We start from the raw sequence: 25,289 nt of genomic DNA on the forward strand, positions 1-25,289 counted from the left end.
GAGTACCTGGCTGTAGGGCATGACTTTCCAGATGTGATGATGTCCATCAATCAGGGACAATTTTCTGGAGAAGTCAGTGCTCATAGCAGTTGGGAATAGGTACACTGGACCTGTAAAGCAGGGCTAGGCAGAACATCATAACACCCACTTCATTGGCAATGTAAAGGACTGGACAGAATATTAAGTCAATGCTCACAGAGGTTGGGAATGGGTACACTGGACATGTAAAGCAGAACTAGACAGAACATCATAATAACCACTTCACTGGAATTATAAAGGACTAGACAAAGTATTAAAGAGACCCTGAAAGGTCTAGAGATATTGGCACTGATCAGTCATAGAGACTATGGGAGAAGATGTGATAGCAAATGTTTCCTTTTTTAAAAAAAATATTTTTATTCAGAGAGGAAGGGAGAGGGAGGGATAGAAACATCATTAGTGAGAGAGAATCATTGATCAGCTGCCTCCTGCACCACCCTTCCCCCGCCCCCCCCCCAAAAAAAAAAAACTGGGCATGTGCTCTTGACCAGAATCGAACTTGAGACCCTTCAGTCTGTAGGTCGAGCCAATGCTCTATCTACTGAGCCAAATTACCTAGGTCTGAACGTTTCTTTTTTTTTAAAGTTTTTATTGATTTTAGAGAGAGGAAAGGAGAGAGAAATAGAAACATTGATGAGAGAGAAACATAGATTAGCTGCCTTCTGCACACCCCCCACTTGGGATCTAGCCTATAAACAGGCAGCAAATGTTTCCTTGGTGTTTATATTAGGAGACTGGTTAGAGACTATCTCCCATTGCAGAAATAAGAACATTTCTAATGGTGGAAAACTTAGAGAGAAGATAAAGAGTTTAGATTTGGGATAGTAGGAATGAGATTCTGTTACTTCGGGATATAGGGGCTGGAGCTGTGGGTGAGAAGTTGACCATCGTAAAGGATGAAATTGCTGTAGGGAAAGGTTTTGAGACTCACTCAAAGGAGGTTGAAAATGGAACTCTGGGTAGCTGAGGAAGGGCTGGAGGAGGCAGAAGATGAGGCAGTGGTGGCATTAGGAGGAGGTCCAAGATTAGATGTATCTCAGAAACTGAGATGGGAAAGGGTCCAGGACTCAGGGAGGAAGGAGTGGATCTTTTGCAACAGAGGTCTAATCTCAACAGTAAGGAAGTTTTGCATGTAGAGCTTGTGAAGCCTTTGCTCTCCAAGCAGCTTTGATAGACTTTGGATGGTGATGAGACAGACTTCAGTTGGCTTGGTGAAAAGAAGTGCAGTTGGGTAATGAAAGAGGTTGCCATAAAAGGGAAAAGAGAGGCTGGTACCCCTTGAAAGAGCCCCATTGTCAAGGTGACATTTCTTGCCAGCACTCTCTCCTGTCTATCTTCCTCTCTCTCTCTTTTTCCTCCACTTTCTTTCCTGATTTTCTCCAAACTCATGGTCAGGAAAACCTGACTAGCCCATTAGACAGCAAGAATGAACCCGTGGAGAGGGAGAGATTGAAAAGGCCAGAAAGAGAGGACAGTCAATGGATGGGAATCTTGAGGGCCTGTACACCAGAAACTAATATTATAGTACATGTCAATTATACCCTAATTAAATGGGAAAAAGAAGGGAGAGTGGGAAGATAACATAGAGATCAGCTATCTAAGGGTCAGTAGGCGACAATCTTTGGACTAGGACCCTCTTTTGTTTGTTATCACCATTCAGTGCTCTTCCCAGTGAGAAGTACCACCTAAGACCACCCTGGATAGAAGCTTGGCCAATTGTCATGCCCATTGATAACAAGCAGAGCTTCCCATTGGTAAATTATTAGAATCCCACCCTCCTTATTCTTGAGTAGTTGTTCTCTAGCCCAAAGAAATGTTTTGGCCCTCAAGGATGAAATTGATTACTACTTTCTAAACATCACCCCCAGCTGCTCAGAGAAGGTGCTGGGTCCACTCAATAAAGAGATAGGAGCTTTCTCCATGGTAGTTCAGAAACACAGAGAGCAGGTGCAAAGGTGCACGTGTGTGTGCACGCACGCACGCGTGCACACACACACACCTATTAGAATCTCCTGTGCTATTGACCCAAGACAACTCTTGCTGTCCTCACTCACCTCTCACTGATCAGAATCCACCAAAGAAGAAAAATATCAGTCCCTGAAAGTGCTAATAGCATCAACTTTGGAATCCAAATGATACTGTTTTTGTTTCCATTCTATATTTATTGAATTTTCCTTTGATATTTTGTAAATATTAATCATCTTAGAGCCTTTTGAATTGCAATGGCTTATAGTCAAAACTGAGCAAAATGTACCATTTGAATAATAAAAACCTCATTAAAGCGAGGCTAAAGGAATTCTTTTCCTTTTGTACAAACCAATTAAGTGTCTTTTCAATTAGAAAAAAAAAAGTCTAGCACTTTATAGTTTCATATTCCATAAGCCTGTTTTTAATTAATGGAGGTGACAAGTTTTAGGTACAGGGTACATATTTTGCCTCTGGTGTTGTGCAGTTAACATTAATAAAGGGTATTAAAATTTGGTGAAACAGTAAAGGGTGTTTGGGTCCTCCAGGCTGAGGTCTTTGGTAAGCAAGTTTTTTTTTTACTTGATTCAGTTTGCATTTTCTTGACAAAATGCACAGGCAGGGATAAAGGTGTTATGAAGAGGTTATGGTGCCAAAATTCCAAATCCCCAGGCCTGTCTTAAAGACAGGGAAATGCTGAAAAAATAGCTTAGAAGAGTTTTATTTTCTCTTGCAGACAAAAGGGAAGGGTAGAGACAGAAGAAGTGATAGTGACTTAATCTGGTCAGTATTTTACAGGATAATGGGGCTTAGCTCCTCTTTCTTCTGCTGTTGGATTTTAAGGTACTTCTAGTTTATATACGTTTTATAGTTCTAGCTCAAATATAATTATGACTCATCCTTATGAGGAAACTTTTATATAAATGTTGAGTATTTTCTTAGGAAAGAAACTTAGAAACTTGTCTTAGTTTGCTAGAGCTGGTATAACAAATTACCACAAATTTGATGACCTAAAACAAGAGAAACTTAGCCTGTCAAAGTTCTGGAGGCCAGATGTCCAAAATCAGGGTGTCGGCAGTGTTGGTTCTTTCTCGATGCTCTGAGGGAGAGTCCATTCAGTGCCTGTCTCCCAGCTTCTGGTGCAGGTTGGCAATCAGTGGCATTCCTTGGCTTTTAGATGCAACACTGCAGTCTCTGCCTTGGCCCTCATATATCCTTCTCTGGAGTCACCTGCCTGGCTCTTCTTTTGTAAGGACACTTGTCATTGCTTAGTTCCACCTTAATACAGGATGATCTCATCTCATGATATGAATTTAATTACATTTGCCAAGATCCTTTTCCCAAATAAGGCCACATTCACAGGTTCCTACTGGACATATCTATTAGGGCCCATCATTTAACCCCCTACAGAAGCAGTGGCATATCATAGGGTTATAAGAGGCTGTGCCCCATATGTAGGCAAAATGGGGGAGCATGATTTGTAGAGAATTCAAAACCAATAATAAAACTGACTAAAGGTTGCTGTGTTTTATTATGATCATACAGTGGCAATTCTAAACATTATCAGTGATAAACTATTTCTCTCTCAAGGTGTGAACTGTTGCCTCAGCACTGCCCCCTATGTACTCTCGGAAACAGGATGACTGAGTGAAATAATGTGAAGTTTTCTAATTCTTATGATATATATTTTCAACTTAATATATAGAGTACAGGAATGTAATCACCAAGTTTATACAAAATAAAAAAGATAATATAAATAAATCTGCTCATTTAATAGAGAAAATCTTATTTACAATTTTGCTACTAGTAGAGTTTAACATGTTTCATCTTGTATTGCTTACTTTGTAATCTAGTTTTATAAAATTTTAAAATGTCATTATCCATACTTCCACAGGACTCAGAAGTTTTATTATTGATTTGTAAGCATTCTTTATATATTAAAACTATAGGTCCTTTATAGCATTGCACGAATTTGTCATTGTTCCTTTTTACTTTATTTAGATAACATTATTTTAGTTTTTAGAGTGTTTCCTTTATTTATTTAGTTTTTAATACGTTTTTATTGATTTCAGAGAAAGGAAGAGAGAGGGATTGAAACATCAGTGATGAGAGAGAAACAATGAGTTGTTGCTCCCTGCACGCCCCGCACTGGGGATCAAGCATGAAACCAGGCATGTGCCCTGATCAGGAATCAAACTGTTGACCTCGTTGTGCATGGGACAATGCTCAATCCACTGAGCCAAATGGGCCGGGCTATGCTTCCCTTTATTACATACCAATGTTTGTTTTTAAAAATTCATGACTCTGGCTACAGTCTTTTATGAGGTTGAAACAAAATCAGATTGTTAGAAAAAGTAATAGCTCTATGAAAAGTTTCTATAAAGGAACATTGACTTTCTAAAAATAAAAATACAGGAAATTATTTTACTTTCTATATCACATAGGAAATATTACCTGCAAGCCATTGGTGTGGAATTTGAACTGTATAAGAAAACATCACCCTCAATTACCAGCTCCCATAATTTCCAGGATTTGGAAACTCAAAGAACTTGGTGATTTGTCTGAAGCAGACAAAATTCAGACTTTTAAACTTATCATCCAGTACTCTTCTAAAACCCCACCCTATCTCTTTTTCTCTTGTTTTATTTGTTAGCCAAATTCCCAAATGCTTTTTTTCTATCAAGCATTTAGTTGATTATATTGTTTCTTATTATAAAGATATCATATGTTAATTATGGGGAAAAGATGAAGATAATATGAATGAACTCAGAAAGAAAACAATTGAAGACACATTGGATTCTGTGGTAGCAGTTAGACATGAGCAGAGCAAGGACCCTGGGCCAGGTACAGGAGGTCACCAGGGTGGAAAGCCCCAGGTGCCTAGCAGAACTGGGAAAACAAGGACCTTGGCCCCAGGATAACCTTTCCTCCCTTTGCATATCGGTGGGGTGGCCATGCGGTTTAGACCCCCTGACCTTTCATATCACTGGTCATGTGCTTCAGACCTTCCCCTCACCTTTCCTCCCCTGGTAGGTCCCTAGTTATGTAGACACCCTTGGAGAGGAACAAGGGGCCAAAGAGTGGCCTCATGTGACTCCCATGCAAGCCCTTGCACAACCATTCCCTTAATCTAGGGAATTGACTCCTAAGGACAAAATCTAGGCCTCAGTTGTGTTTCAGCTCCAGGCCCAGAAATGCAGCAACACCAGACAAGCGATGCCATGGCTGACATCAGAACAAGCTGCATCGACTAATGACCCCCTACCCTAGGGCTGACCAATCATTGGAGACCATGACCTTGATTTCATATACCTGGAAAGCTGATGAATATTCTATTGAGATTCTCCCCTAGAACCTCCCCTAAAATCCCCAGCTTTAAATGCTCTTATGACTGAGGGCCAAGATGCTATCACTCTCTAAACCTACTGGAATTTTTTTTTTTTTGAGTATACTTCGCTTTATTTCTCCTAAGCTTCAAGCGCCATTCCTTTACCTCTATAACTTGTAAGGCTCACTTCTCTCTGTGACTTTCTAAATATACTTTTTCTTATAGTTTGAGTCTTGGTTCTGAATTCTTGCTTAGCCAGAACTCAAGCACCAGGGTTGCTGAATCAAGGTCTAATACCAGTGCCGTTTTCTCCACCTACATTTCCACCCACCCCTAAAGATAACTACTGTTAACATTTTTGTGTATACTTGATTACCACTGTGTGTGTGCTCTGTGCATTTGTGATCATATAATAGTATATATTTTGTTTTTTTATCATGAAGGTTTTACCAGGGTCAATAGATTTGTTTATTTGTTATTTTAATGGCTGCATAGTTTCCTATAATATACATATATTCAAATTCATTTAATGATTTCCCAGTTGTATATTTCGTTTAATTCTAATATGTTGTTTTTATGTTGCAATTACAACACTGGGTAGCCTTGAATGTATTTCTTTATAAAATTCTTATTAGTACCTTAGGATGATTTCCCACAAGTACAGTTTCTTTAAAACGATTTAGGATTTTTATTCACAGGAAAAGCTTACTTAATATTTTTAAAATTTTTATTATGAAATAAATATATACCAAATAAAATATTATAAGAGGCCTCCACTTACCTACCTGCAAAGCTCATTTCTAAAATGTAGATTTAATCTTACTTCTAGAAGAAATATACAAACCATATGTACCTGTCTCTTTAGACAGAGCATTTCTACCTTGGTAAGTTTACTGAGCACCTACTAAATACTGGTTCCTACGTTCACCTTTTTGCAGCATATTTTTCTTTTGTATTTACTTTAAGGACTATGTTGAAGAAGCTGAGAATTGGAAGAATTAAGAAGCATAGATTCAGCTAGGTGGTAGAATCTAGGTTCCACCCAAGGTGACCAACACAACCTGGTTTGCCCACTACGGCCCTGGTTTTAGCACTGAAAGTCCTGCATCCCAGGAACCCCTTCCTTCCACCAGCAACCCTGGACAGTTGCCAACTCCAAGTCCAAGCCCTTCCCCTTCAGAGTGATTTAAGATGCAGCATTCTGGGATATCCTATTTCCAAGGGACTGGAATCTTGAAGATAGCGAATAATTGTTTATTCCTGAGAGAGCATGAGTTATCCTTGATTTTAGAGTGTTTATGCCTATATAACGTTGGCTGTTTTATTTTTCAGGTCTCTGCATGTGCTCGTGTGCAACGCAGCGGCTTTCGCTCTACCCTGGAGCCTCACAAAAGATGGTCTGGAGACCACCTTCCAGGTGAACCACCTGGGGCACTTTTACCTGGTCCAGCTCCTTCAGGATGTCTTGTGCCGCTCAGCCCCAGCCCGAGTGGTTGTGGTCTCCTCTGAGTCCCATAGGTGGGTTGGAATTCCATGTTTTGTTCCCTTATCGCCTTCTTGCACCAGCTAATATTCTCCCAAGGCTGTCTTTCTGAAAATAATTTTCATTAGTCCTACTCTGAAAAGTGTGAGTGCACTTGACCCTGCTTTATTTTTTGAGTTTTGTTTTCTTTTTGTGCGATTGTGGGAGATTATTTGGGGTTTTGAGTACAGTGATGTAGATTGTTTTTACAACTCTACTTCAAGCCCCTCATTGATTTTTCTTTGAGATGGAATAATAATTGATTAAATCTGAATGCCTGACCTTTATTGATTTGTCATTCAACAACTTCAACATCTCACCAAGAAGAATGTGCAGTTATTCTAGCAGGAGAAACAATGCAATTAAAGACTGCGCGATGAAATCCAATTGTTTTATAATGAGAAATTAGGGAATTCAATGCAGACATTAGCTGTGTAATTGTAGGAAGGGAAGTACTGTAGTTAGAACATATTAGAAATCTGGCCATGTCTCTTTTGGTTAAAATTTCAATTAAAACATCAGATGGCACTTCTTTTCTATCACCATTAGGAGGATATTCAATTGAGTAAAAAAAAAAAAATTGAAAATTTCATCGTATTTTCAGCATATTTGTTCCTAGAGTTGGATAAACAACTATTTGTCTGAAGAGAAGTACTGGGGAAAGACAAAGGACTTGCTGGGTGAGGCTAGATTTAATGCATGTTAGGGAGATTTTCCTAGTATGGTTGGGAGCTTTCACTCTTAGCAAAGTAGCTGGAAAAATAATGTGCAAGGGCCTGTTTTCCCCCTTCTTCTCCGCTGTAAGTCCTGAAATGTTTTAGTGACCCAGAATGAAGCTTATTTTTAAAATCATGCTTCCATAAAATGTAACCCCTGGGACTTGTAAGAGAGAGACCAGCCAAGGGTTAGTCTGAATCCTTTATCACTCCCAAACACAGGGGCTTAGGGTCTAAGTGACACGCTGCAGAGAGATTTACTTCTCCCATTTTAAATTTATGATGGCTGAAATGAAAGGAAAATGCCAGTAATAATCCTCCCCCGTGTTAAAAGACATGGAGCATCTAGTAATTAGGTGGTAACGAAATCTGGACATCCTTATCTTTGCAAATCACACCAGGTTTGTTAAAGAAAGTGGAGTGGCCCCGTTAAGGCGTGAGGGAGGCCACTGTGGGGGCAGGCGCAGGCGCAGGCGAGCGAGCTCTGGAAATAAATCTGCCAGCCCCAGTCATGTGCCAGATGTGGAGGGCACCACGGGATGTGTTTAAATGAGCTGGTATTTAATGGGAGATTAGGTTGAATTGTCAGCTGCTCTCTTCCCTTTGTAAATCTGTATCTTGAATGGTATTTCATGGGACGTCTTTGTTCTCTCCTGAACTTCAGCAGTGTAATTCGTTCCTGCCTTAGAGATCTGATTCTTAATTTCATTTAAAAAGTTGAATTGGAAGGAAGGGCCTTTGACCCATTTTAGTTTATAGATAAGGCCTTCATGAAGTGTGAGAGGAGTCTCACTCCTGTCAGGTCCTTGGTGCTGGTTTTCTGCTTTCTGATGATCCTTTGCACATATTAAAGGGTATTCTCTCAATACGTTAATTCTCCCACTTTGGTTTGTTTATTACACTTTAATCACCCCCCACGGCACCAGAGAGCCAGTGTGCGCACTGGGTGCATAGGCCTGGGAACACACTTGCTCATTGCTCAAGGACCCAGAGCCTTAACCCATGTTGTAAAATGGAATGTTGATATCTAATTACCTCCATAAACCTTGGTGGAATCTCTTCCTTGGAGTCAAGACCCCGTGTTAGGGGAAAAATAAAGTCCTATGTTTGCAGAAAATATTATACCAGACTGCCCCAAGGCAAAATATTTATTAGCCCCCCTGTGTCTCCACTGTATTCTAGTTATTTATCTGGAGTGAATTGAGTTTCTTTATACCTAAAATACATCATATTAAAATGAGAACTTGACTTCTTAGCTATGAAAAATTTTCAGATAACAATTTAAATAGGAGGAAAAGCACAGTGCTGCCTGAACAAGTCTAAATGGCTACAGCTGTGTGGAGAGCTAAGCTGACATACACACACAGAAACACAGCTTCTGATACAAATTCTGTCTTATTCTTTAAACATACTAGCTTTTGTCTACATAGAATCCAGACTAATTACTTTAGTTTGGAAGTTTAAAAAACTTCAGTTAAAAAATAAATAAATAAAAGGATCAGTGTAAATAGAAATACAAGCTAGAGGTTCCCTTATATAGCCAATGTTAATGTCCAGAGAGAAAATGTTAGCATGTTCTGGTACTGGTAGGAGGATCATTCTATTAAGACTTGATTGTTTGGCTTTGTCAGTTTTTCACTTTGAAAGTAGAGTAGGCAGCCTTTGAAGAGTTGTTTTACTGCCTCTGGAGCTGAGAGGTGAATATGGTAGTTTCTCAGCAAGCCTGTCCTGGCTCAGAGGAATCAGAAGCCTTACCCACCCTTCCCACTTCCTGTAGCGCTGTCAATACAAGCTAATCAGACCTTAAAAATGGGTGTGCTGCCCAGGAGATCAGCTGGACAGGAAATCAGGGGTCCACTTATGGGGGAGGCTGTGTGTAGAGGGTGGGGCCTAATATGTAGCAGCTGTGCTTCCTTCAAACCTTGCTTTAACCTGGTTCCATGTAATTTCTCATCATGATGAGTGTGTGTGTGTGTGTGTGTGTGTGTGTGTGTACGCGCGCGTTCGCTTTCTAGATTTCTAGGTTTCTAGATAGGGGGCTATGAATGAATGGCTTCTCTCTTTTTAGGAATTTAATGAACCCATTATGTTCCCCAGTCATGAGGTACTTTTGCATTGTCCTTAAAATCCAAAGCAGGAGACTCATTCTGAGCATCTGAAAGTGCCAAGTGCCGCATGCTTTATTCTCTCTAATGAGGAACATAGAGGATCTGAATCTAACAGTAAAGTTTGCCTTTGCAGCAAGGCTCAGAACAAAGTTTTTTGTTTTTTGTGTGTCTTTTTTTTGTAATAAGGGAGACTTGGCTCTTAATTTGTTCTCTTTGTATTTAGTTTGTACTATGTGTTAAAACATTATATGAGGCAACAAGCAAACAGCTCACTATCTTTTAAAAATTCACAGTCTAGCACTGGAACCAGGTGAACAAATGCTTTGAGGTCTGGTGTGGTAATGCCAGAGGCAGAATGTGTGGACAAAATACAAAGATGGCATAATTTGCTTTGTTACTAATCTTGGAGGGGTGGCAAGGTTATTGAACACTAATACTATCATGGACTGGGTCCTGGAGATTGGATACTTAATTTCTGTGGAAACATGCATTTCAGTCCACTTCGCATTTTTTCAATCTGTCCTCCTTTGCCACCTAAGAAGTCAGTGTGACAACCGGCAGTGGTAGAGTTAGTTGGGGAGAGCTTCCTGGAAGAAATGGCACCTGAGCTGGGTTAGACTAAACAAATATGCCAAGAAGGGTTTCCTGCAATAGGTGAGTGGAGAGAGAAGGATGTTATATTTATCTTATACCTCTTAGATATTGTCTGAGTCCTTGATGCACTTTTCTACTCAAGTAGGTAACAGTTCCAGGATATGGCCTATGGCTTGGATCATTGGGTTCTCAACTCAGTAGTCCCTTTTTGTAACAACTCTTCCTTAACACCTTATCATAGTGATTTTCAACCTTTTCCATCTCATGGCACACATAAAGTAATTACTAAAATTCTGTGGCACACCAAAAAATGCATTTTTTGAGGATCTGACAAAGAAATCTGTATAATTTGATTCGTTCACTTGGGATGGCTATTGGTGTGTTCTCTGTTGTCATTTTTTTTTTTTTTTGACAATCTTAGGGAAAAGAGGTCAGTGTCTCTGACAAAATAGTCAGCTATAGCATGTTTTAAAAATTCTTGCAGCACATTGTTTGAAAATTGCTGCCTCCTTAGAATGTTAAAATACAGTTCAGAAGTAATATAACTTTCCTGCATAAATATATTTTAATTCAATATGTTAGTTTACTGTAATATAAAGAAAAAAATAAATGTGAAGCAAAATAGCATATGTTTCAACATGTGAATGCTTGGGCAGGACTACAGGAAAGGTGAGTATCAGATGTGCCTGCGCAGGCATTAATCACCTGGTGGGGAGGCTATTAAAAATGCAGACTGTGGACAGGCATGTGGCACTCCAAGACTCCAGTGCCACCGGCATTGAGTTAAGCCTCATCTCCCCCGGCCCTAATCACGAAATCTGAAAGTGTATTCATTCCTCAGTCATACAATTGTTCTACTGCCCTCCCAGAAATGCAGTGGGTGTTAAAACACCCATGTAAAGCACAGTTAGGCCCTAGGCTCAGACAATCACACAGGCTTTTCAGCTGCATGAATGTCCGGTGCAGGAGTCCTCACTGAGCGAGACTCCACCAGCCTTGCAGGACAGCTATCATTCACAACCCTCCACTCCCCGCCACCCAGAATCACAATGACAATCAGAAAAAGGCTCCTGTAAGTTTTTAAATTTCCTGCTAAGTTCCACTGCCTAAAAGGATTAAGCTTAGAAGTCTGGGCTCTCCTGGTGGTTTGGGGACCTTGGGAAGGGATGGCAGCCAACAATTACTTTCTTAGTCCCTTTGCCATGTCAATAATGATGATTATGGCCATCAGCTTTGTTGATGTCCTCAGACCAGCAATGTCATTTAACACTAGAAACTGGATGTCACTGACTGAGTCCTAAAAAAGGGATATTTAATTTCCATTAAAACATGTATTTTTTTCTGCCCCTGGGATGCTTCTTTTGGTCATAGCTCAACTGAACTGCTCATGTTAAGTAAGGAATGACCAGATTATTCCATCATTTTCATTTTACCTTTGCTTTGTTTCCCACAGCAGTTATCCAGATTCCTCTTATTGTGCTTCTTTACTACTCATTGCTAATCTAATGAAGCAAACTAAGTTCTTAACAATGATGAGTCTGTCATCTAGAAAATCCTTTTGTTATTATCCATGCTTTAAAAGGCAGTCACTACTTTGTTGTTGATTTTTTTTAAAAAAAAAAAAAAGGAAGAAAGAAAGGAAAAAACAAACAGCTGGTGTTTAACGACTCCTTCAGACCCAATTATAAAACATCAACTACTTACTTTGATTTGTGTGTATCCATGCCATGGGTATACTTAAAAACATTAGACCCCCCCAGAACTCATTTTGGCTTTGTTTATATTTGTCTTTTAAACATATAAGACTATTGATGGCACCTTACCAAGGTTGTAACCCCTTTATAATCATTAATTTTTAATCTGGAAAAAGAGTCTTGGAGGCAGCAAGACTCATCTATATATTTACTTGGATGCTCTAGTGAAACTATACAGGACTCCAGCTTTGGCTAAAATAACCCAGGAAAACCCTGTCAAAGGTTAGCAATGTGATATCTTCCTGCTTCCAAAAGCAGCAGCCCTTCATTTAAGATGCTTTTCCATTTAACTTAATTATCCCTGAACTTCCTATTGAAGGTTTTGAAAAATATATGTGAGTGGCAGGGGGTGTTTAATATGTTAAGACTGCTCCCTTTCTGAATTTGGGTCTTTATGAAGCCTATCTTTGCATCCAGTTGGTTTATATTGTTAAATCACCATTGTCTATTTCTATGGGCAACTTTGTTTCGAGGTTTGCACCATTGGGTTTTCAGTAGTCTTTGTGTAGTTTTGCAGATTTTCAATAAAAATTAAGAAGTTATATCAAATGTCAGCGCTTGGCTGCTTCATGTCATCTTTTCTATTTTTTTTTTATTTTTTATTTTTTAGATTTACAGATATTAATGATTCTGCAGGAAAGCTAGACTTCAGCCGCCTCTCTCCATCTAAAAATGACTACTGGGCCATGCTGGCTTACAACCGGTCCAAACTCTGCAACATTCTTTTCTCCAATGAGCTTCATCGCCGCTTGTCCCCAAGAGGGGTCACCTCGAACGCAGTGCATCCAGGAAACATGTTGTACTCCTCCCTTCATCGCAACTGGTGGGTGTACACCCTGCTGTTCACCTTGGCCAGGCCTTTCACCAAGTCCATGGTAAGTGAACGACTTCATCACCGCAGACCCATTCACTGTGCCTTTCTAAAGGGTCCTTGAGAAACCCAGGCGTGCTTTCTTCAGCCTTTCACCTCTTGGGATGATGAGTCTGGTCTTGCTAATCACATCATCAAGCCTATTAAAGCCATTGGAAAGGGCCCTTGAACACATTTCAATCGACTTTTGATTATGTTTGTCTCTCTAAAGGTGTCTCGAAGGGCTGGGTGGGAGATGTGGTTTCTCAGTATTGTGTTAGTGTGGCTAAAAGTCTTGATAGCAATTATTGGTTTTCGTTTGATGTGCTTTTATTTATTATTATTCAGAAAGTGCAGTGCTCGATAACTGTGTTTTGCATTAGTAGGTGAACAACATGGATTTGTGACTGTTGAATTATCAGATGATGTGATTCCTTTATTTCCACTGAGAATCTGTATCTGATGTTCCAAATTCTTTTCTTACTGGTTGTACACCTCTCCTGGGCTATACTTGGTTGGCTAGAAGTATGTTTTATTCTTTACTTCCCCAACAATGAATTATTTTGGATGAATCACTCTACTGCGGTTAGATTTAGAAATGTTCACAAAGGTAACTATGACATTTTTATGTTTTTAATGGTCATATAACAACCATATCTAGAAACTTCCTCCATGAAAGTGTTTCAGTAAGAAGTAACTTGAATGAAGAATACACATTTGATGTAGTATTTTTCTAATCTACAGACTTTAATCTGGCTATTTAGTATGATGGCCACTGACCACATATGGCTATTGAGCCCTTGAAAAATGAATAAAGAACTAAATTTTTAATTTGATTTAATGTAAATAGCCGCACATGCCTAACAGCCACCCTGTTGGAAAGCACAGTTCAATAATGTGCCCAGCACAGTGCCTGTGGTATGGAAGGTATGTGGCACTTCTTGCAATGATAGTTGTTATTCTTGTTGTGAATATTATCTTGGTCCTGAACAATATTTTGTAATTGCTGCCAATGAATACAGGGGTCACGGAACTAAAGAACTCTGTAAATTGGGAGTCTGCTGTTGGTGGTCAGGCGACTTTTATCCCTGAACTCAACGGCCCAGGGAGAGGGTTATAGGCAAGGTAGGAAGGGTGCTCATCTGGGGAGAGCTTGATTCTCCACCCTGTCGTCCATTTGGTCCCTGTGGAAACCACTGTGCTTAGACTTTTCATGTTCCTGTCCCAAGTGATCATCTTTTAAATGTCACAAATATACTTTTTTAGATAAGCCTATGGATTAGGAATGCTGTAAAATATGTAGCTAAATTTAGATTCTTAGGAAAATTCTAGTAATATGTTTATACATGTAGGTATTTGGTGGTATTTCTTAGCCACTAGAGCTCCATATGAATAGGTGTATAAAGAGGGTGGGAACTCTGGACTGGTTTGTCAAACTCACAGCCAATCACTTCTCTTTCATAAACATTTAAGACTCTCAGAGGAGAAACCAGCAGGAGCATAAACCTGGGTTCACTATATTTTACTGGCGGGATAGACGGGGCTTATTGGGAAAGTCACCATGTGTTTTATTCTTCTGTGTGCTGCTTCTGATTGCTTTTATCATGAGCAGACGTTTGTTTCATGGGTGAAGAGTGCACATTTGCCATTGTAATGCTAACACATTTTTGGAAATAAGCCATGCAGTTGCATTCCCATTCCCACTCATGGAAACTGTTGGATTCCTATCACCTCTTGTGCATTTCGACTTCAGAGAAAGTGTTTTCCCTCGACACTATTGTTGCCCGAGTATATATTCCATTGTACAGGGTCAAGGAAATAAGAGCTACAACTAGGCCTTGTGCTTGGAAGCCCTGCGTGGGCTTCTCCCCCACAGACTGCTCCCTGAAGTATTAAACAGCAGTATTGTAATATCAGTGTCCCTTTTTTATTTGCAGTGACTTGCTGTGACTATGGTGATTTTAGTTACAGTAATTAGGTCACCCTTCATGGAGTCAGGCTATTTTAAGTGCCTCTTTAAGGAATATTGTTGCAGATCAGTAATTTTACAATTGGATGTTCTTGTGTAACTTTATTAAATGTAATCTGTCTTTTAAATGTTGCCCTTTTACAGTTATACATTTCTAATTGTTGCTGTAAATGCATTATCACTTTGAAATTAATTAATTTTTCCATTTTGGCCGCCTGCAGTATAATAATCACTAATGAGAAACTCATAGGGATTAATTTTCAGCTCAGCGACCCCCACTGGTAAAGCGTGTTTCTGCCCCCTCTTACTCTTGAGGTCTAGGGGACAAGACAGAGTCTTGAGGATCCCGGGGAAGAAGTTGTGTGCTCTCCAATTTATGATAAAATAACAGTAGTGGATAAAATAGTAATGGAGTTTTTTTCATGTTTAAAAAAGATGCAAGATTCCTCAACTAGCTGCTATTGAAACATCTTTAAGGAAACTGATGTTTGCTGGGAGCTTTTAAATAATGAAGTCACATACAGTATGTGTGTGCTGTCTTTTTATTTTCTGTCTCTTTATACAATTAAAATATTCAAAATTATATTTTGTATATGTATACATGAATATACATTGTATGTTAGTCTATAAGATATATTCATGTATACATATTGCTTTATGAGGCTTAATTCACAAAACCTGGCATACTGTATTTTCAAGGATAATTTTGCTACCTGCAGTTGTTGCCCAGTGGGTTGGCTTAAGATTCCTGGCATACTCTCAGTAAGGTGCAACTTAGCAGTGTAAGCTGGGCACCATGATGCTTCCTGTATCAGCATATGGATCTTTAGGTATCTCATAACCCTTCTGCAGTGATGGAATTATTACCCTTATTTTGCATTTAGAAGCACAGAGAACTTGCCCAACTTGTTCAAGCAAATGGTATTTCAGCCTCAGAACCTTCGTCATCTATTCCCAAGTCCACTTTCTGCATCAGTGCCCCACAGTACCCCTGCCACAGATATCTAGTTGTGCAGTTATGTTTTCTTCTTAACATGTTTGAAAGAGCCTTCGTGAAATTAACCCTCCACCCCTCCATTTCCCACCACATAGGCTTTCAGTTCTGGTAAACAGCATCCTAGGCCCCAGGCAGCCCTGTGCGGATCCCTATGTAAATCTGAGGCTGAGCACCATCACGTGCTTCTTAGGGTGTTTTGTGCAACCAAATATTTGTGTTGGCAGGTAACAGTAGAAAGAATATCATGTGTTAGGGGAGCAAGAGCTTAGCAGATGTTTTAGGGAACTACATTTTCAAATCATTTTACATTAAAAAAGAGCTTGAGTTGGTAGAACTTTTGAAAAGATTGGGTTACGTTTCCTGTGGCCGTGTAAAGCCAGGCATTGTGCTGAGTTTTAACAGATGTTCAGCTACCCTGTTAATGGACGGGCCTGCAATGCCGGTTCTGTTGCAAAGTTATAAATTAAACTAGAAAAAGCACAAGATGTCATTCTCCTAACCTTCGGGAAAGCCAAGCTGGGTAATTCTGCCCTTGAATAACCTGCTGCAGGGTGATTTATAGTTGGACAATTTAAAACATAATGAAGGAGATAATAGATGTTGATTTGTTCTTTAAATTAGTATTTTAGAAAAATACTCTCCCCCTCTCCCCTTTAAATACCTCCAGCTGACTACACCCCAGATACTGTCAAGGACATCCCCCACCCCCCTTGAATCTCTTGGCACATGGAGTAGAAAGCAGGGACCTTTTTCTGTTGGGAGGAGGAAATATGATTTTCAGAGTAGAAATTTCAGCCTGTTCTTGATTAATCTAAATATTTTGAGACTTCCTAGTGAGGGCTGATTCTCTGGCTGCCATGCTCTTGCCCATTTAAAAGTGTTAGAGAAGCAGACTCTGAGGACCTTCATGGCTGGGCCACACTTGAGCTTTCCTGCAGACGTGCACAGAGGACCTGGTGGCTGAACTCCTCTCCTCGCTGAGGCCACATCCCTGCAGCCTCAACATCCTTCTTACAGCATTATCACTAGCAGTGGTTTTATTAGTCATGGCTCAATTCTGTCTGGAGTTTTACAATTTACAGTGTTTGTTCAATTCAGAGTCCAAGGGACATGGTAGAGCAAAAAAGAGTGAAGGGTTTAGCATCATTAGGCCTGTGTTTAAAACTCAGGTTTCTCTTCTTTTTTGGTTGTATAATTTTGAAATTATTCAGCCTCTTGGGGTCTTCTTTTCTACATTACTTGACATGTTTTGGACTGTGAGTTACTAAGATGCAGTTAAAAGTGGTTGGAATAATAGAGATCTGTTTTTCTCGTTGATCCAGGGGCCCCAAGGCAGCCAGGGATGCGTTTGGCTCCTGTATGTAGGCAGCTCCTTTGTGATGGTGTTGCCTCTTTCCTTCTGCTTATAAAATGGCTGCAGCAGTGCTAGCCATTGTATCCTACAAGATAATGTCTGAAGACAGGACAGGAGGGATCGGGCCCCTCCTCCTATGCCTCTGTCTCAGAATTATCCTCCCTGGGAGACTTCCTCTCAGCTCACTGGCCAGGATTGAGTCACTTGTCCATCCTAGGTGCAGGGGAAGCTGAGAAAGTGCATTCCTGGCATTTTGTGTCTCTAGGGCTGGAGGGGAGATCTGATGGCAAGGAAAATGGGTAGAATAATGGCTTTGAATTGAATAGGTGTGCATATAGTTTTGTCACTGACAAGGCTGAATGCTATTTTATTGGGTCACTGTGAAAGCAAGTGAGGATTGAGTGGAAGGCACCTGGCTGTATCTGGCCCCCTTCCTCTCAACCACTTTTACCTCTAGCCACTTTCAGCCTCTTTCTCCTTCCCTTGTCAGGCTGTTGAAGCAGACTGTTCTTTAGTCCAGAGCTCTTCTTTCCTCCACTCTCACGTTCTACTTGTCCTTCAAAACTCAATCCCAACGTTACACCTCAAGAGAGCATTAGGTCAAGATTTGCTCATATGAGCCAGTACCTACAATAATATTTGATGCATAAAGCACTCCATAAACATGTGCTGAATGAGTACATGAAGGACCCCCAAAATTTTTCCTTCATAGCATTGAACACAAATAATTTTTGTAGTTTGTATTTCATGGCTGACTCCCACTCTCCTGAAAATGCTATTTTTGCCTTCACACCACTGTATCCTGGTCCATAAAGTAAATGCTCACTAAAATTTGTAAATGAATAAATGAAAGATGATTATGTGCTTAATGAATGAGAGTTATTAATATATTCCTTATCATTAGCCTCCCTGACATGCAGAGGTTTGCAGTTGAGGGTGCAGATAAAGAAATGGGGGAGGCTAGAGGACCTGCCCAGAGTCACACAGCTAGTACATGGCAGGACTGGGACCAGAACCAAGGACCCCTGACTCTTTATGGAGTGACACAGGAAGGATCTACCCAGAGGTGTGTGTAGGGAAGGGAAATGTGTAAGGGGAGAACAGCATGGTATAGGAAAGATAGGATAAGCTTTAGAGCTAAGCAGCTCTCGGGTCAAACCCCAGCTCCGTCCCATGCTAATTCTTAGGCACATTTTATAACCTGATTAAGATTCTCTTGTAAGAGGGGGATGTTGTACCTACCACATGGACTTGTGCTGATGCTTGAAGGAGACCATGAATGTATAACATCTACCTAGAAGGTACTAGATGCTCAGTAGACATTAACTTGTAGTTTTATTTTTGCCTGTGTTGAGAATTAAAGATCATAATATATAGGAATGCTAGATACTCAGTAAACATGTATTATTATTGTTGTTACTGTTACTATTATTATTGTCATTATATTTTCAGATAAGAAAAGGCTTGTCTGCCCATTGCCTATAGATGCCTGTTCTCCAAATGATGGCTCCATGTCTGTCACAGACGGTCTCTTTCTCCCATAAACACATCATGTACAAGTCTAAATAAGCACTGAGCAACATCAAAATGGAAGCTAGAATTAGAAGGGCTTCCATGGTGCATAATATAAGCTCTCCTGGCTGCTGTTTAAAGCCACCAACAGCACACCTTAGCTTTGAGGATAGATCAGCCTTCTCTTGTTAAAACAAAGACAGGGAAACTATGTCCTGCTTTGTGAGGCCATCGCACCTCATTGCTGTATTTTCTCAGCCTTGCTTTTCAGTATTCTAAGTCTGGTTAGGCCTTTGTTCCTGAAGGAGCAACCGAGAGGGGAAAAGTGACTATCTGACCTCAATATGTATGACAAATTATTTAATGAACATTTAACCAAGATTTGAAATTCTCCCAGTTTTACTTTCCTCCTTTCCTTTTCTTCCGTGTCCCCATTGGCATCTCGGTAATGCATTGCCTTTTCTTAACTCTCTTTCTGGCTCTTTCATTACTTTTAAGTTAGTGGTGCCTCCTTTGATCTTCCCCCCTTTCAACTTCCTTTCCTCCAATTTCATACTTCTTTCCAGTGAGTTTTGGCTGTCGAGCTGCGGAGACATTGGAGGCTGGCACGATTCAACAGATGCCAGGCGTTTGTGCTGCCCCGTGATGATGTTTCTGAAATGTTTCTTCTATGAACCTTGATTCTCGTATAACTACCCGGGCACGTTGGTTTTTCCTTGTGAGGTGGGGAAGGTGATGTTTTTCTGGCAGCAATATAGGGAACTCAAATCTGGTATTCTGAATTACTCAGAAACTAAAATCCATACCCTCCCACCTTCTTGTTACTCTAAGATTAATGAAGATTTGAAAATCAGCTGAGGACATGTTCTCAGGTGGCACGAGAGCCTACTTAGTGCCAGGCCCCACGCTCCTGGGTTTACGTCTTTATACTTTGTCTCACATAAGGTCATTTTACAGTTAGCTCTCAGTACACGATGGTGTGTCCCTGAGCAAGTCTCTTACCATCCTCGGGCCTCAGCTTTCTTACCTGTAAAATGAGTCGGTTAACCAAGGTTAGTTGTCCCAAAGCTTTGGATGTCACAGAACAGTGTAATTCAAAAGGAAATTAAATAGGGAGACTGACGCAGGTTCATGCTTTTTATTCTTAAATCTCTGGATGAGAACACACTCACCAACATCGGTTATCTCCACTATATAAAATAATAGGTATTTTACTGCCCAAAACTGTGCAGGACGATTGTGGGAAAAGAAGCAGTTCTTTCAATTGAATATATTTAACTTCAGGTCTAATTCATTGCAGTCTCACTGTTGGTGATGTTGTCCTTGTTGAAAATGCTGGGCTTACACTTGGGAATACCTGGCCTGGAAGATTCCACGGGTACTGTTTCTGCTCCAAAATTCCTTGGAGAATCTTTTGGATCCAGATTCCAAACTTTCAGTAACGCTAATGGCATCTCAACACTAGTTCAGTAAGGAGCCTGCGGTGAGACCGTCTGCAACATGCAGACCCCTCAGGACTCTCCACAGTGGAGTGAAGGGAAACAGGGTGATGCAGCTCTGAATCGAGGTGTCAGCTGACCCCTCACAAGCACTGGCTTCAGCCTGTGCCCTTTTCTGACTATGGCACCCCATCTACTTATTTCACAGTTTCTGTGGGTCTGGAACCTGGGTGTGGCTTAACTGGGCCCTGTGCTTTAGGGTCAACACTCAGGTTACAAACAAGGTGTCAGCCAGGCTATAGCCATTCAAGGCTCAGTTGGAGAAAGTCCACTTCCAAGCTCAAGTGCTTGCTGGCAGAGCTCAGTTCCTTGGGGCCTAGTAGAATGAGGGCTGGGGTTCCTCTCTGTTGTTTAGCGGGAGGCCCCTCTCTGGGTTCCTTGCCACAGTGGCCTCTCCAGCATGGCAGTTTACTTTATCAGTGTGTAAGCTAAGAAGGAAATAAACCTACGAGCAGGACAGAAGTCACAGTCCTGTGTCACCTCACCACCGAGGTGACATCTCATTACCGTTCCCTATTCTGTTTACCAGAAGCAAGTCACTGGGACTGACCCTCTCATGGGAGAGGATTTCATAGTGGCCTGAATACTAGAAGCATTGGGGCCCATCTTAGCGGCTGCCTGTCACTTTTTAAAGTTCAGTGGGGTTTTCGTTTTTATTTTTACTTTCTTGGTCTTTTGTGTGTGTGTGCCTTTTGGTAGGCTATCTGGTGGCAGATTTACTCGTAGGCTTTAATATTTTTTGGCCTTAAGCTTTCCTTATTGACACATTTATCTTTGCCTTGCTATTCTCCTATTTGCATTCTTCCTGTATTCTTGTCCTCCTTTCTGGGCTAACAGAGATACCAGATGTACCATTTTGTTTTTTATATATGTATGTCAAGTATTTGTTTTCATACTGCTTTCTTACAAGGGGCCTTGTTAATCAATGGCCCAAATTTTCCTTGGAAAGAAACATTCACAGCCAAGTTTTGATTTGAGTTTCAAAAATAGGCCAGAAACCCTGGACTCTTTTTAAGCCATAAAGGTAGATAAAGCTCACTGATCATTTTCAAGCCCATGTAGAATATTATTCCAGACTAAGTATAGTCTTGAGGATTTGGTTGTTGTTGTTGTTTCTTTGGGGTTTGTTTTATTAAATAGATTTCTAAGGGAAAAAACTTTTATTTTGCTGTTTTCAGAAAATATTATAGAGATTGATTTGGAATGCTGGTTTGGTTTTCATGTTATAAAGCCTGTTAAAATTTATAATAAGTTAAGTTTCTTATTTAGTAATATTCTCATTTCCCCTGTGAAATATCAAGCCCTTTTACTGAATCGGGGCTCTTTGTTTCTACACATTTTGCCTTGTATGGACTCTGCACCCTTGAAACATCTCATCCTCAAGTTTCATAGGATGGGGTCTCTTTAATCATTTACATTTTGCAAAAAGAAAGTGAAATATTCTTCAAGAAGCCAAAGTAATCCACGGGAATGTATGGTGTTTGTTCAGCTGGATATCTTATTTATTTGAAGTACTGAGAGAAATCTCTTCTGACTGCTCAAAAAAGGGAAGAATAAACAGTGAGACTGTCCAAGTAATCTGAGCTAGAAAGTCCCTCCTTTCACAGGAACATTATAAAAAGTATATTCACTGGGTCCAAAAAAAATACTGTATATCTACTACTGAGACCTGCATAATGTTTTCTTAGTATTCTCACTCTTTAAAAGAAAAAGAAACTATAAAATCTTGGAACTTTGAAATATTTTTGATATTTTAATATGCCTGGGCAGGTGAATGCAATAAGTCTGTTTTTCCTTCTTAGAACATAGCATTTCTCATTAGATTTTGTGTATGCTCTGTATAATTTGTCCCTTTGTTGATTTTCCATAACCATAAAAGACCAAGTAATGAAATTAGCGTGGATGAAATCTCTGTATTAACCCTGAACAGATTTCCTATAAAGGAGGCATTAGACATTTAAAAAGTCAGAGGGATGGGGGTCGGGAGGAGGGATGTGGGGAGAGGTGGAGAAGATAAAGGGGATAGATAAATGGTGGTGGAAGGAGACTTAACTTAGGATGGTAAACACACAGTACAACATAAAGATGATGTATTGTAGAATTGCATACCTGAAACCTGTATGATTTTATTAGCCAATGTCACCTGAATAGATTAAAAAAAAAAGACATTTAAAAGAAAAAAAATTTATTTCAAAAGAATTAGATTCTGGAGTACACCCAGTCTGGAAGGTAATATAGATTTTTTTTCTCTCTCTTTTTGTTTTCTCTGTACCATCCATTGGGAATGAGCTGGCATATTTCTTGTTGATGGAAGGGTCTTTTCTCGGCTATAGTATGCTTTTCCTGTAACATTAAGCCTGTTTATCTCATTTTCCAATCCCACTTTCTCTCATTGCCAGGCTCAAGGCTCTGTTGGATTCATATTTTTAAAAACTTAAAAATTTAAAATTAAGCTTATCTTTGCCAAAGTCCATTGACACATCTACATGGTCTCTGTAATGAGACGAGTTGATGTGTGTTGGATGCAGTATGGGAGTTTCACTGTGAGTGTTCTCTGAATAAGTGTAGGTCTAGAGGACAAAGGAAAGCAATAATAACAACAAAAACAACAGCTCATGTTTATTAGAACTTACCTGTGCCAAGTAAGCCCTGTTCTAAGTACCTTTGTGTGTTAACTCACTCATTTCCCATAGTCCATTACCAACATCATATAGTGGATTGGAGCTAAGATGAGCACGTTGCTGTATTTTGTTGAAGACGAATGTTTTGTGATATAGCAGAAACCCCAGACATGGGCTTTGAAGTTGAAGAAACTAGCTCCAAATCCCAGCCTTTCCTTCTAGTGACCCCTGTCATCGTGGGCAAGTCACACTAAGCACCTCGAGCTTTCATTTTCTTTGTAAATGGAGAATATAGTTCTCACATCTTCGTATTGTTGGAGGATTAAGGCACAGCTCAACCCCAGGGCTATAGTAGACACTCAGGAAATACTAATTTTCTTTGTATCCTATCAGTCAATGTAAACTTCCCTGTAAATGTACTGATTTCTAAGGACATAGAGAAAGCTGTTGTCAAGGATGTTGTCTATTACATGACCGCAAAACATAGGAAGTTATGCCACTGCATGTGAGATATACCCTTAAACTCTGAATTCCAAGAAAAACCCAGGAGAAATTCCACAATGCCTTCTTCTTGATAACAAAATGATAACATAATGTATTGTTGGAGCTCCTGGTCTATTTTATGCATTTTCAGATCATTAATGCTATTGGTTAACATAATCAACTTCCTCCAGTTTTTAGTGACTGAGATATTTCGTTCACCTTATCCTACACTTGATCTTTCTTTAAGTCACCTTAGATCTATTTTTGGAGGCAAGTCACATGAATTAATAAAGTAACTCAGATTACACTACAGGCATATCCCACAGAGCCTCTTAACGATACCCCAACAAGAACAACTTTATCTTAGTTTATACTTTGGACATATTGTCCATGCTTGACAAAGAGATTATTTGATATAAAACCTGAAAAAAGTGGACATATTATTAAAACTATTTTGTCTTCAGAATTTTGGAAAGCATAATCCTATTACTGCCTTCTATCTAGCAGTATGCTAGCTACCTAGATAATATATCTTTTAATCAGATGTATATGTATTTTTGTGTGTGGAAGCATGTGATCACCATTCTTCAAGGATCTAATTAATATACCTATTCCTTTTTTGGTCTTATTCTTTCTATTTCTGGACTATTTTTTCCCCCTAATCCCACTATTGTTTTTCAGTGAGCTATTTATGTTTTGAATATATATTTGTGAGAAATTTTTTTAGCATTCATTTTATTTAAGATGGTTTATAAAGACATCAGGAGCTAGAATAGCAGTGCATATGGACATGTACAAAGAGTAAGTGTCCCATAAATTGTTTTTTCTTTGTTTGGTTCTTACATCATGTAGCTGTGCATTTAGAAAACCTGTTTGGGGGAAGGGAGCGGTAAAACCAGTTATTTTAGCCTGCTATTTTGATCCTGAGACTTAAAAAAAAACACACCTCTGTGTTTATGAATAAAACATTTTAATCAGAACTATATCAACACTGATCAATTTTTTTTCGTGGAAATCTAATACAGGGTGAATTCCATTAAGTCAATTAAATACCTTGATTAACATATATGGTCAATTAATTTATGACAACGGAGCCAGGAACATTCAACGGGGAAAGGACAGTCTCTTTAATAAGTGGTGTTGGGAAAACTGGACAGCCACATGCAAAAGAATGAAAATCGACCACTATCTTGCACCATACAAAAATATTAACTCAAAATGGATTAAAGAGTTGAACATAAGACCTGAAACCATAAACTCCTAGAAGAAAACTTAGGCAGTAAGCTCCTTGACATAGGCCTAGCAATGATTTGTTAAAATTTGACACCAAATGCAACAAAAGGAAAAAAATATGTGCGAGTACATCATACTAAAAAGCTTTTGCACAGTATAGGAAATGCAACAGAATGAAAAGGCAGTTTACTGAGTGAGAGAAAATATTTGCAAATTGTGTGTCTGATATGTGGCTAATATCCAAATATATAAAGAACTCTTACAACTCAATAGCAAAAACAACAACAACAACAAAAAACAACAACCATACAAATAAAATAAAATAAAAAACCTAATTAAAATGGGCATAAGGTCTGAATAGACATTTTCTCAAAGAAGACATACAGATGGTCAGCAGGTAGGAAAGGATGCTCAACATCATTAATCATCAGGCAAATATAAATGAAAATCACAATGAGATATCACCTCACACTAGTTAGAATGGCTATTATAAAAGAAGATGGGGGATAACAAGTGTTGGTGTGGATGTAGAGAAAAGGGAACCATGGTGGGAATGATTTGATGCGCCTGCTGTGGAAAACTGTATGGAGGCTCCTCTAAAAATTAACAATAGAACTACCATTTGACACAGCTATTTCACTTTGGGGTATTTACCTGCAGAAAACAAAACACTAACTTGAAAAGCTATATGAACCCCCATGTTCATTGCAGAATTTTTTAAAATGGCCAAGACACAGAAACAACT

The 25,289-nt window shown here is 39.5% G+C and overlaps 1 protein-coding gene across 2 annotated transcripts in view; it reads left to right on the forward strand.

The window, feature by feature from the left end:
• WWOX (WW domain containing oxidoreductase) overlaps nt 1-25,289 on the forward strand; it is a 931,628-nt gene that overhangs the window by 262,511 nt on the left and 643,828 nt on the right. For both annotated transcript variants that reach the window (XM_081107852.1, XM_081107851.1), the window contains exons 7-8: nt 6,665-6,850; nt 12,637-12,901. In XM_081107852.1, the coding sequence (XP_080963978.1) occupies nt 6,665-6,850; nt 12,637-12,901 (451 nt within the window). The remainder of the gene's footprint in view (nt 1-6,664; nt 6,851-12,636; nt 12,902-25,289) is intronic.

Source organism: Myotis nattereri (assembly GCF_964212035.1).
Source record: "Myotis nattereri genome assembly, chromosome: 15".
Lineage (NCBI taxonomy): Eukaryota > Metazoa > Chordata > Mammalia > Chiroptera > Vespertilionidae > Myotis > Myotis nattereri.